Here is a 14,161-nt window from a genome sequence, read left to right on the forward strand (position 1 = left end):
GCTGGCTTCTAGAACATAGCATTGAAATTGTAACTCCAAGAAGCTGAGTTTTCTCAGAGTGTTTGTTTCTCTAGAATTAGACTTTACAAAGGCTAGTAACCACAAGAAAACCCTCAGTTGACCAAAAACAAGGAGAATTGAGATCTTGCTGAATAAGCTTCTTTCTTGGGAGTAATTACCATAGTATACCTTCCTTATCCCTGAGAGTAAGGTGTAAGTCAGGATGATAGAATCCTGCTTGTAAGAACTAGAATAAAATAAGTCATGGAAGGAAAGTTTCTGAAAACAAGAATAGCCTACTAAATGCCAAATACTAGGTGAGCACTTACATGTGTAATATTAAAACTTTGCCCCAGTTGTGGAAGATAAAGTTCAATAAAGTTGCCACGTGTGGTGGCTCACACCTGTAATCCCAGCACCTTGGGAGGTGGAGACAAGAGGATTGCCTGAACCCAGGGGTTCAAGGCCAGCCTGGACAACTTGGGGAGACCTCATCTCTACAATAAAGAAAAATTAGCCAGGCGTGGTGGTACATGCCTGTAGTTCCAGCTACTTGGAAGGCTGAGGCGGAAAAAGCACCTGAACCCAGCAGATTGAGGCTGCAGTGGTCGTGAGTGTGCTCTGCACTCCAGCCTGGGCGACACAGTGAGACTCTCAGTCAAAAAAAGCAAACAAGGCCGGGCTCAGCCTGTAATCCCGCACTTCAGGAGGCTGAGGTGAATGGATTGCCTGAGCCCGCAGGTTTGAGACCCACCTGGGCAACTTGGCGAGACCTCATCTCTACAATAAATCCAAAAAAAATTAGCTGGGCGTGGTAGCGCACACCTGTAATTCCGACTACTTGGAAGACTGAGGTGGAAGGATCGCCAGAGCCCAGCAAGTCGAGGCTGCGGTGGCCGGGAGCGGCCACTGCACTCCAATCTGGGTGACAGAGTGAGACTCCAACTCAAAAAAAGAAAAAAAAAAAGCAAACAAAAAAAATTCAGAAAAGTTAATATCAGGCCCACAGTTGTATAGTTGGTGAGCAGCAGAGTTGAGATTCACACTAATCATGACTGAAACCCACATTCTGAACCCTAGGCTATCCTGCCTTTCTACTGGGAATCTCATCTTTTGCCTAGGGTCATCCTCATTCCTTTTTAACTTTAGGGTTCTGATTTGGGCCTGTAACACCTCTGAGGAGCATATCTTTTGAGTTCAAGGGCACCAAAGAGTTAGGGAATCACCATATGTTAAAAAAAAAAGGTTAATGTCTCCTTTTTGCCTAATTTCTGAATAAACCTAGATTATAGGGCTGCATGCATAGGAATTAAAGGCAAGAGTAATTGATCAGAATAATGTTAAAAGATCTGTTAAATCCAATGTAGAATCATTACATTTTGTTAATAATTTTTCATTTTACGAGAGGCTTCTAGTTTCCTGTAAGCCTAAAAACACACAAAAGCCAAAAATCTAGCTGCTATGGATTTCAACACACACACACACACACACACACGCACGCACTCACATCAGTCTCCAAATGTGTTAGGAAGAGAAAATAAAAGTAGGAAGGGGAGGTGTGGCATTTAATTTTATTTCTGTAAGGCAGCTTTTGCTGAAACATTAGCATGATGTACAATAATAAAATATAAGATAAGCCTCTGACTTGCTAGGATATTTTAATCAGGATATTAAGATGTTAATATACTCTGCAGTAATTTCTTCAGTGATCTGGTGACTGAAGATCATATCAAACTTATTTATCTAGATGTTATCAACTCATCAATTACCCTATCTCTTTAACAGATTATATAGAGTTTAAGTATATGTGATATTTATCAGTTTTTCCTGTTGGAAATAAAAGTATATGGAGGCTCATACTCCAAGGGACAGTCAAAATCAAGACATTTTAGCCGGGCTCGGTGGCTCAGCCTGTAATCCCAGCACTTTGGGAGGCCAAGGTGAGTGGATTGCCTGAGCCTGTGGGTTCGAGACCCGCCTGGGGAACTTGGTGAGATCTCATCTCTACAATAAATCAAAAATTGGCCGGTTGTGGTAGCGCGCACCTGTATTTCCAGCTACTTGGAAGGCTGAGGCGGAAGGATCGCCGGAGCAGCAAGTCGAGGCTGTAGTCTGAGTGACAGAGTGAGACTCCAACTCAAAAAAAAAAATCAAGACATTTTGTATTACTAATCAAGCCATGTATAAAAAGAAGTCTCTTCCAGTACATTACCTGCCTAAACATATGACAGATACATAGAAAACACAGACTCTTCTCTATTTCAAATCCTGTTACACTGAAATTCTACCTTCATTTGTCATGAGTAAAATCCAACTTAGATAGCATTTAATCTAAGATTCTTTTATCTAAACATTCATGTTATAGTAGATACTTAGGAGATACTACTTAGAAACATATAGATATTTTTGCTAACCAGATGTTAACCAATTTTATAAAATGCTAACCTATAAAAGATTTATTCCTGACCAGGCGCCATGGCTCACGCCTGTAATCCCAGCACTTAGAGAGGCTGAGGCAAGAAGATTGCCTGAGCCCATGGGTTCAAGACCAACCTGGGCAACTTGGCAATACATTGTCTCTACAGTAAATCAAAAAATTAGCCAAGCATGGTGGCACGTGCCTGTAATTCCAGCTACTTGGAAGGCTGAGGCGGCAAGATCACCTGAACCTCACGGTTGAGATGGCGGTGACTGTGAGCGTGCCACTGCGCTCCAGCCTGGATGACAGAGTGAGACTCCAACTCAAAAAAGAAAAAAGATTTATTCATAAGCTCCCAAAGACATGGCATCCATTTCATTCTTTGTGATGAAAGCATTATGTTTGAATTCACTGCTTTTGCTGTTTGTGGTGATTCCCTGGTACTGTCTTAGTCAGATGCATCTGAGCAGGACCAAAGCCATTTGAAAGTCATGGCATAAAGGATGGAGGTGATGAAGGAATTAAATGAGAAGAATACAGGGGAGTGGTGAGGTAAGGAGTAAGGGGAGAAAGGAAATGTGAGGAAAGGGAAGATTGAGAAGTCTGCCCGGAGGCCAAGCTGTTCTTGAGAGGCCCATTGTAGAAAGCACGAGAATGGTGGTCCGGGCTGGTCTTGGCTGCAAGTTGTAGAAAAGCTTTATAGCAACTGACACAAGAAACAGGTTTATTTTTTTTCCCTCAGGTAAAAGAAATTCACAGCTAGGCAACCCAGAGCTATAACGGTCACTCTCAGTCATGCTCTCTCCTCTAGCTTTCCAGCTTTTTTGTTGTAGTGCTTTATTGGTCAACTATTGTTGCAGATAGGCTACAAAAACAAATAAGCCTGAAGCTCAGTGCCTTGAAATAATAGGCATTTATTTTTTTTTCATGGAATGTGGGTCTGCTGTGTCTCTGCTTGGCTTGGCTAGGATCTGCTGGACCAACTTGGCTCCAGGCTGTAGGTTAGGTTCAGAACTGTCCATGTGTCTCCTCATCACGGGACTGGCAGTTACCTGGGCCGTGTTTTTCCCAAGGCAGATGGCAAGAGCAAGAAAGCAAGCCAGACTACATGAGCATATTTAAAGCTTCAGTTTGTGTCATGTCTCCTAATATTTTATTGTCCAAGACAAGTCAGACCATGCCCGAAATCAGTGGAGCAGAGATGTCTACTCCCATGCAGCCACTGCTAGGACAGGAAGGAAAGGAAGGTTTGTGAGAAAATAAAATAATCTACCACAGCCATCCTCAGCATACTGCCTCAGGGTCCATTAGGCACCCTGGCTGCAGTCATCATTTCTGCATCCCAGCTAGCAGGTAGGAGGAAAAAGTAAAGAAGGGATCCCCTTTCTCTTAGCATATTTTCCAGAAATTACACATATTACTTCCTCTTACGTGTTATTCTCCCACACTAAAGAATATAGTCTTTTTTTTTTTTGAGTTGGAGTCTCACTCTGTCGCCCAGACTGGAGTGCAGTGGCCGCTCCCGGCCACCGCAGCCTCGAATTGCTGGGCTCTGGCCATCCTTCCGCCTCAGCCTTCCAAGTAGCTGGAACTCCAGGTACGCGCTACCATGCCCGGCTAATTTTTGATTTATTGTAGAGATGAGGTCTCGCCAAGTTGCCCAGGTGGGTCTCGAACCTGCGGGCTCAGGCAGTCCACTCACCTCAGCCTCCCAAGGCGTGGGATTACAGGCTGAGCCACCGAGCCCAGCTAAGAATATAGTCTTTATTCCAGGCACGGGTCCAGCTAAAAACTTGAAGTTCTATTAAGGAAAAAGAGGATTATAGGTATTGTGATTAATAACTAACAGCTTTTGCCACAGGAAATATACAGAATTTTGTGAGAGTAATCAAAGGCATATTTATAGGTACAGCAGTGCCTGTGGTTGACGTCCTGGAGTTACTGCCTTCAGCGTTTTCACGCTGACTTATAGACTCACAAAATGCACACAGAAGAACCTTAAGAAATTGCTGCTGAATTTCATTGTTTTTAGAACTACTCTGCAAAATTAACTTTTTTAAATGTCATACTCCTATTAATTTTGCAATATAAATACAAGATTGAACAGTTTACTCAGTCAAATACACACTGAGTCCTTGCCTGTGTAAAAGGCCGTCTCCAATATGATGTCTCTGTAGTTTATGATGTGGTTTCTTCCGAAAAAATGTTGCATATTGTGCTTAAAATTGCAGTAGACACTTGGTGGATGTTCAACTGTCGGAAGGGTTGGCATTCTTTGTCTTGTTTGAGTTCTTTATTTGATTTTTTTTCGGGAGGGTTGGAGTCTCACTCTGTAGCCCAGGATGGAGTGCGGTGGGTGGCACGCTCCCAGCCACCGCGGCCTCGACTTGCTGGGCTCAGGAGATCCTTCAACCTCAGCCTTCCAGGTAGCTGGAACTATAGGTGTGCACCACCACACCCAGCTAATTTTTTGATTTATGGTAGAGATGAGGTCTCACCACATTGCCCAGGCTGGTCTCAAACCCATGGGCTTAGGCAGTCCTCTCAGCTCGGCCTCCCAAAATGCTGGGATTATAGATGTGTGTCACCACACCTGGCCCTTTATTTGATTTTTAAATTCTTTAAACTTCTCTTTTTGAAGTAACTTACAAAAAAGTTGCCAAATTGCACAAAGGGTTTCTATAGCCTTTACCCAGTAACCTCAGATACATACTCTTTTTTTTTTTTTTTTTTTGAGTTGAAGTCTCACTCTGTCGCCCAGACTGGAGTGCAGCGGCCGCTCCCAGCCACCGCAGCCTTGACCTGCTGGGCTCCGGCGATCCTTCCGCCTCAGCCTTCCAAGTAACTGGAACTACAGGCGTGCACTACCACGCCCAGCTGATTTTTTTATTTATTGTAGAGATGAGGTCTTGCTGCCCAGGCGGGTCTTGAACCCGCGGGCTCAGGCAATCCATTTACCTCAGCCTCCCACAGATACATACTCTTAAAAGTGATTACATGATTCAAGTGATTCATTTCATCCATTTCAGGATATTCAGGATCACCGGATTCTGGCAATAAAAAAATATTAAATATTAATCCAGTGTAGCCTCAGTGCTATTCAAACCCAGCTGGCACATGTTGTGTCTTTTCACCATCTTCTTAGTTTCATAAGGTGGGCTCTTACTCTTTAAGTTGCTTTCAGGAAAGGCATAGAGCACACAGAATGTTTGGTTTGAGAGGGAAGCTGCCCTATATTTGTTTGCAGTGTCATCCCTACGGAGAAGCTGGAATAAGGTACAGGGGGCCAGCCCCTGCAGAGAGATTTAGAGGGTCCCTGGAAGGTGGTGCAGCGTCGGCAATTATTCTGGAGAAATAAAGAGAAAGAAAGAGAAAAGGGGAGAAAGAAAGAGAAAAGGGGAGAAAGAAAGAGACTGGACTCTGTCTAGTGCAGAAGCCAATTCTGTAGTAGGGATAGATATTGAAAGAAAGATGGAGGGATAGATATAAAGAGAAAGAAAGAAAGTGGACAACTGTTCAGTGAAATGAGCAGAAGCCATTTAATGGGACCAACCGTAAGTCTTTTATCCCAAATTTTCACATGTTAAATCACAAGACTTTCACGTGAACACAAGGCCAGGTGGATGAGGCGCATCCCCCTCACCCACCAGGTGTTTCCTTAAGCATGAGGAAGGACAATCCCAATAAAATCACAAGACTTTTATGTGAACACAAAGCCAGGTAGATGAGGGGTGTCCCCCACCCACCAGTTGTTTTCCCAAGCATGAGGAAGGACAATCCCAAAATTATCTCACTGTTCCTTATGCTTGGTTTATGTTCCTCAAAAGCAATACAATTCTAACATCATAAGATCCTAATAATCAATAACTTCTAAAATTTATGCATACCCAACACCTAATGACTGACTTAAATCCTAATGCCTTTCTATTCTGTGCTAATTTTACCTGTACTATAAAAAACTCTTAATTATAGCTCAAACCAGTTCCTGAAGAATGTGACCCAGTCCAAAGGTCACGCTGGGCCATTTCCAGGAACAATTGATTATGATCTCTTAACAAAATGGCTATTCTAAAATCCTATGTATCTATCTTAATTTCTATAAAAGTTTCCAATTCCTAATCCTAATATATAAGGCTGATCATCAGCAATAAAACTTCGAAAATAAAACCCAAATACAAACTGTAATTGTACTAAAGCCAAAACCGCAATTAGTAGAAAGTGGGAACAATGACATTTATAAAGTTAGCTGTTGTGAGTGGATTGCCTGAGCCTGCGGGTTCGAGACCCGTCTGGGCAGCGAGACCTCATCTCTACATAAATCAAGAAATTAGCCGGGCGTGGCAGCACATGCCTGTAATTCCGGCTACTTGGAAGGCTGAGGCGGAAGGATTGCCGGAGCCCAGCAGGTCGAGGCTGCGGTGGCCGGGAGCGGCCACTGCACTCCAGTCTGGGCGACAGAGTGAGACTCCAACTCAAAAAAATAAAAAATAAAGTTAGCTGTTTTCTATAAAACCTCAAAGTATCATGTTTGATCATGCTTGAACTAACATAATTCCCTGGCGTAGCATGACTTATTCTACAATACTTTCTATGAATAAAATAAATTCCGTTTCTATTATAAGTAGAAAAAAACCTACACTAATTGTAACTAAAGAACCAGTTTAGCCAGGCTTGGTGGCTCAGCCTGTAATCCCAGCACTTTGGGAGGCTGAGGTGAGTGGATTGCCTGAGCCCGCGGGTTCAAGACCCACCTGGGCAACTTGGCAAGACCTCATCTCTACAATAAATCAAAAATTATCCGGGCATGGTAGCGTGCACCTGTAGTTCCAGCTACTTGGAAGGCCGAGGCGGAAGGATCGCCGGAGCCCAACAGGTCGAGGCTGCAGTGGCCGGGAGCGGCCACTGCACTCCAGTCTGGGGACAGAGTGAGACTCCAACTCAAAAAAAAGAACCACTTTAAAAGAATGCAGCCCAGCCCAAAGTGGACGCTGGGCCCTTAGGAATGTGGCCCAGTCCAGAGTTCATGCTGGGCCATTTCTGGTAACTCTAGATAATCATCTATACCATCTAAAGCTGGAAACAACTCTCTAAATGTATATACTAATTCTACAAATATACTTTTAAATCTTATAAAGAAACTTGTATCATATATAAGGCTCCCAAATGTGACCGAGTTTGAACTGTGTTAAGTTTAAAGCCGAAACCGCAGTCTGTGAGAAACGGGAACAGTGGATCCCTAGAGTCAGCCGTGCCTGTCATATTCTCAGAACTTCATGCTTAGATCATCAAAGTCCCTGCTAATGGGTCATGCCAAACAACAAAGAATGGAGGAGGGAAATGGGCCTTCAGCTCCTGAACCCAACCTGGTGGTCTCAGGGTCCGCAGCCCACCTGGATCCCTAACGCTCAGGCTCAGGCTGGCCTCCACGGCAGGCTCCCAACAATAAGGGCAAAGTGGGCGACACCCACGTGACCTCCCCTAGATTCACCAAGGGCTGGTATTTTTCACCAAACTCTTTTAAAGCAAATTGCAGACATCATGACACTTCACTCTAAATAGACAGATATATATAAATGAATACACACGCTCACATGAGACAGGATATTTCTCTGTCACCCAGGCCAGAATGCAATGGCACAGTCATAACTCACAGACGCCTTGGACTCCTGGGTTCAAGTGATCCTCCTGTGGTCAGCCTCCCGAGTAGCTGGGTTACAGGCATGAGCCATCACGCCTCACTCAGATGTCTTATCTCTACAGAACAAAAACATACTCTTAAAATTTTCCTAATCAATCACTTAATAGGATGCCATTATCCTATTAAGAAATTAACTTATAGCCGGGCTCGGTGGCTCAGCCTGTAATCCTGTGCCTTTGGGAGGCTGAGGTGAGTGGATTGCCGGAGCTCGCGGGTTCGAGACCCGCCTGGGCAACTTGGCGAGACCTCATCTCTACAATAAATCAAAAAATCAGCCGGGCGTGGTAGCGCATGCCTGTAATTCCGGCTACTTGGAAGGCTGAGGCGGAAGGATCGCCGGAGCCCAGCAGGCGAGGCTGCAGTGGCCGAGAGCGACCACTGCACTCCAGTCTGGGCGACAGAGTGAGACTCCAACTCAAAAAAAAAAAAAAAAGAATTATAGCTAAGTGGCACATGGTGGCATAGTTCCAGCCATTTGGGAGACTGAAACAGGAGGATCCCTTAAACTTAGGAGTTTGAGATCAGCCTGAGCAACATAGCAAGACCAATTTTTAAAGAAACAAAAACAAAATAATTATATAATGCTGTCATCTAATAATCAACAGTCCATATTCAGATTTCTTCACTTGTTTGTTATAGCTGGTTTTTAAAAAATCCAGTATCCAGTCAAAGTCATGCATTCCATTTGACCGACATGTCCTTTAATCTGAAACTCTCAGCCTTATTTTGCCTTTTTTTTTTTTTTTTTTTTTTTTTTGAGACAGAGTCTCACTCTGTTGCCCAGGCTGGAGCGCAGTGGCATGCTCATGGCCACCTCAGTCTTCCAAGTAGCTAGGTCTACAGATGTGCACCACCATGCCTGGCTAATTTTTTTATTTATTGTAGAGATAAGGTCTTGCCAAGTTGCCCAGGCTGGTCTCGAACCCATGGACTCAGGCAATCGTCTCACCTCAGCCTCCCAAAGTGTTGGGATTATAGACGTGAGCCAACATGCCCAGCCCCCAGATGTTTTTTAAAAGCCCAGGCCAGGAATGAAATCCACTATCTGGATTTCATTATTCACTTTTAATAGAGCACTTCTGATATTTCTGATAAACTCACTCTCAGTCCTCGTAGATGACAAGTTTCTTTCTAGACCAGATAAGTCATTGCAAAAGATATTCATTAACAGACCTCTCCTTTGGGGTTGTATCATAATTGGTACAGATGAAATTATTTATCAGGAGGAACTGGTGCAATCAGCTGTTACTACCTCAAAGTGAAAGCTTCCTGTATACCCAGGTGAAGGTAGCCACCCTCTCTCTTCCACCCCAACCCCTGCCTCCCCTGTGTTCCTTTTTTGTTTTGTTCTAGCACGTCCCACTCCCTGCGTTTTGCTTATCTGTATGTGTACTTCTTGGTTTTCTTTCACCAGTAGGATACGCACTCTTGCCCTTTTTGCCCAGTGCCAAGAAGAGTGCTCCATCAGTGTTATTGAGTGAATGTTTCAGCCAGTTTTCGTCAGTTTGGAAATGCTTTGTGGGTATACCTGGCCTGAATTGCCATCTCCAGGGAGTCAGGTTTCTGTCTTTGTTTACAGGTGTAGGCCCTGCCTCCGTGATGGTTGGGAATCTGGTTGCCGGAAAACGCATCGCCCAAGCTGCTGGAAGGGATCTGGGGCAAATCGAAGAGAATGATTTGGTGAGGAAGGTACGTTTTCCAGAAGGGTTGGCTTCTTGCAAAAAGTCAAGGACGATACCGGGCTCGGTGGCTCAGCCTGTAATCCGCGCCTTTGGGAGGCTGAGGTGAGTGGATTGCCTGAGCCCGTGGGTTCGAGACCCGCCTGGGCAACAACTTGACGAGACCTCATCTCTACAATAAATCAAAAATCAACCGGGCGTGGTAGCGCGCACCTGTAATTCCAGCTACTTGGAAGGCTGAGGCGGAAGGATCGCCCGGAGCCCAGCAGGTCGAGGCTGCGGTGGCCCGGCAGTGGGCCACTGCACTCCAGTCTGGGCTACAGAGTGAGACTCCAACTCAAAAAAACAAAAAGTCAAGGATGAAACTTACGCTTCAGATGGGGGTACATTGTACAACTTGTTAAAAGTTGCTGACCTGAATCTTTATTCTGTTTTCTGACTTCAGCACCAGTTCCTGGCAGAGATTTTACAGTGGCGAGCCCAGGCAACACCTGACCATGTACTCTTCATGCTGTTAAATGCCAAGGTATTAAAAACTCAATTGTATCGCTAATCAGCTGAGTACTGTGGGAGTGTCTTAGGCACCCTTTATCTCACTCTTTCATCAGAAACTTCTCTTGCTACCTCTGAGGAAAGAGTTATCGCTTTCTCCTTGTCTTGACATATGAGGATAAACCGTGCCATCACTTTAAGGTTGAAATGAGACCTCCTGGAATTTATTAATTTATTACTTATACTGTCTTTTCAAGTCTTCGTACTCAGTTCTGATAGAAGCAGTGGGACCAACAGAGCAATTATATAGATGTAAGATGTGTAGAACATCATGGTTTTTTACTTAGTTGGACTTTCAGTTTTTTTATTTCTGACAGGAAGAAAATGATTTTAGAGCAATGTTTTTAAAACCAAAGTTGTCCGGGCGCAGTGGCTCAAGCCCGTAATCCCAGCACTTTGGGAGACCGAGGCAAGAGGATTGCCTGCGTTCAGGGGTTGAAGACCAGCCTGGGCAACTTGGCAAAACCTTGTCTCTACAATAAATCACAAAATGAGCCGAGAGTGGTAGCATGTACCTGTAGTTCCTGCTACTTGGAAGGCTGAGGCGGAAGGATTGCCGGAGCCTCAGCATGAGCATGCCACTGCATTCCAACCTGGGCAACAGAGTGAGGCTCCATATCAAATACCCATAAAACCAAAGTTATTTTTGGTACATACATGAATGACTTATTGCTAACAGGTAAAAAAGCAAATTGAGCTGGGCTCAGTGACTCAGCCTGTAATCCCGTGCTTTGGGAGGCCAAGGTGAGTGAATTGCCTGAGCCCACAGGTTCAAGACCCACCTGGGCAACTTGGTGAGACTTCATCTCTACAAAAAATCAAAAAAATTAACCGGGCGTGGTAGCGCGCGCCTGTAGTTCCAGCTACTTGGAAGGCTGAGACAGAAGGATCGCCAGAGCCCAGCAGGTCGAGGCTGCGGTGGCCGGGAGCAGCTACTACACTCCAGTCTGAGCTACTGAGTGAGACTCCAACTCAAAAACAAACAAACAAATTGAAAATCACGCAAGAGTACATTTAACTCCCGGTTTCTAATGGATGGCTCACCATAATATTGCCTTTCAAGTTCTGCATCCTGTGGGAATCTACTGAGTTTGTTTGTTTTAATGCCCGAGACACAGGCTCCAAGTACTGTGACTGTGTAAATAGAGTATTTCTCACCAGCAGGAGGAACACTGGAAAGGCCTATTGAATCTCATAGGAGACTTATCCCAGTTGCCCCTATCTGTCCCTGTCCTTCTAGAATCCGATTGTTTTCGGAAAATTTATGCAATAACAGAAATTGATGAGAGGAGTATGCTCTGCATCTTAGTAAAAAACCGTTAACTACCTTAAGAACCACTGCTTTTATGATGGAAGACTGGGACTTCCTCACTCCCCTTCAAGCTGTGGATTCATTAAGGCCCTTACATTTCTTATTTTTTTTTTTTGAGTTGGAGTCTCACTCCATCGCCTAGGCTGGAGTGCAGTGGCACACTCACCGCTACCCCAGCATCGACCTGTTGGGCTCAGGCGATCTGTCTGCCTTAGCCTTCCAAGTAGCTTCCAATTAGCCCAGCTAATTTTTTTTTAATTGTAGAGACGGGATCGGTGGCTCAGCCTGTAATCCCGCACCTTTGGGAGACTGAGGTGAGTGGACTGCCTGAGCCCGCGGGTTCGAGACCCGCCTGGGCAACTTTGCGAGACCTCATCTCTACATAAACCAAAAATTAGCCGGGCGTGGTAGCACACGCCTGTAGTTCCAGCTACCTGGAGGGCTGAGGTCGAAGGATCGCCGAAGCCCAGCAGGTCGAGGCTGCGGTGGCCGGGAGCGGCCGCTGCACTCCAGTGTGGGCAACAGAGTGAGACTCCAACTCAAAAAAAAAAAAATTGTAGAGACGGTTTCTCGACAAGTTGCCCAGGCCGGTCTTGAACCCACGGGTTTAGGCAGTCCTCTCACCTCAGCCTCCCAAAGTTCTGGGATTACAGGCTGAGCCACAAAGCCCGGCCTAACTTTTTTATTTATTATAGAGACAGGGTCTCACCATGTTGCCCAGGCTGGTCTCAAACCTGGGCTCAGACAATCCTTTGCCTCAGCTTCCCAAGTGCTGGGATTACAGATTTGAGCCACCGTGCCTGGCTGGCCTTTACTTTTCTTTAAGAAGATGTCAGACCCACTGACTTCCTCTCCTCACTCCCAAACTTGGCGACGGTTACAGTCATGGCATTGTGGAATCTGTACCCCAGATATTTGTTCAAGAGCATATGTTCAAATTTGCTTCTTTGATGACTGCCTAAAGGACATGTAGTCCATTTATTCTTCTGTATATTCCTGTGTTTTGCCTGGAATTGCCCAGGGCCTGAAAACTTAGTAACCATACAACATGGTTCCTCCATGCTTTTTGCTGAACTTTGGTTTTCTGCTGTACCTCTGCTGGAACCATGTCTATTTACTTACCCTTACATTTCCATAATCGTGTAGTCATGGCCTGAGCTCAGGGGTTGTGATAGAGAACAACCATTTGCAATACAATTTGGCCTTGTCCAGTAAAGTTGAAGACTGGCAACCCAGTGGCCCAGCACTTTTATTTCTAGGTCTACACTCTGTCAAAACTCATATATTTTATGGCCAGGCATGATAGCTCATGCTTGTAATCCTAGCACTTTGGAAGGCCACGGCAGGAGATCACTTGAGCCCAGAAGTTTGTGACCAGTCTAGGTAACATAGCAAGATCTTGTCTTTACAAAAAAAAAAAAAAAATCTAAGCCAGGCGTGGTGGCTCACTTTGGGAGGCCGGGGTAAGAGGATTGAGCCCATGGGTTTGAGACCAGCCTGTGCACTTGACACAAGACCTTATATCTATAATAAATCAAAAATTAGCTGGGCATGGTGATATATGCCTGTGTTCCCAGCTACTTGGAAGGCTTAGGTGGAAGGATCACCTGAGTCCAGCAAGTCTAGGCTGCGGTGGCCGTGAGCATGCCACTGCACTCCAGTCTGGGCACAGAGTAAGACTCCAACTCAAAAAAAAAATCTAAAAATTAGCCAGGCATAGTGGTGTGTGCCTATAGTCTCAGCTACTCAGGAGACTGAGGCAGAAGTATTGCCTGAGCTCAGAAGGTCAAGGCTGAAGTGAACCATGATCGTGCCAGTGCACTCCAGCCTGAATGAGAACCCAACCCCATCCAAAAAAAAACCTCATATATTTAAGCACCAGGATACATGTACAAGAATGATAATGTCCATCAGCAGTAGAATGAATGAATAAGCCGGATATGGTAGCTCACACCTGTAATCCCAGTACTTTGGGAGGCAGAACCCAGCGAGTCAAGGCTGCAGTGGCTATGAGCGTGGCACTGCACTCCAGCCTGGATGACAGGGTGAGAGTCCAACTCAAAAACAAATGGATGAATAAATTGTCTCATGTTCATACAGTGAAATATTATGCATGAAGAAATTAATGCTTACACACAGCAACACAGATGACTCTTAAAATGTTGAGCGAAAGAAACAAAAGAGTTTGTACAGTATAATTCCATTATATAAAACTCAAAAATTTCATGGGTGGTAAAAACATAAAGGAAAAAAATCAATGATTAACAGAATGCAGATAGGTTTTGTTGTTGTTGTTTTGAGTTGGAGTTTCACTCTGTCACCCAGGCTGGAGTACAGTGGCACAGTCATGGCCACTGTAGCCTCGATCTGCTAAGCTCAGACACTCTTTCACTTAAAAAATAAAAAATTCAGCCGGGCTCGGTGGCTCAGCCTGTAATCCCGTGCCTTTGGGAGGCCGAGGTGAGTGGATTGCCTGAGCCCACAGGTTCAAGACCTGCCTG

General features: G+C 44.8%; 1 protein-coding gene across 2 annotated transcripts in view; it reads left to right on the plus strand.

Annotated features, from left to right (window-relative positions):
* The window catches only part of DIP2B (disco interacting protein 2 homolog B), a 142,824-nt gene that overhangs the window by 103,474 nt on the left and 25,189 nt on the right, over positions 1 to 14,161 (plus strand). For both annotated transcript variants that reach the window (XM_021707017.1, XM_008074090.1), the window contains 2 exons: positions 9,697 to 9,806; positions 10,242 to 10,322. In XM_021707017.1, coding sequence (XP_021562692.1) covers positions 9,697 to 9,806; positions 10,242 to 10,322 — 191 coding nt within the window. The remainder of the gene's footprint in view (positions 1 to 9,696; positions 9,807 to 10,241; positions 10,323 to 14,161) is intronic.

This window comes from Carlito syrichta, unplaced genomic scaffold (assembly GCF_000164805.1).
Source record: "Carlito syrichta isolate Samal-C Ts95f unplaced genomic scaffold, Tarsius_syrichta-2.0.1 Scaffold316302, whole genome shotgun sequence".
NCBI classification, from domain to species: domain Eukaryota; kingdom Metazoa; phylum Chordata; class Mammalia; order Primates; family Tarsiidae; genus Carlito; species Carlito syrichta.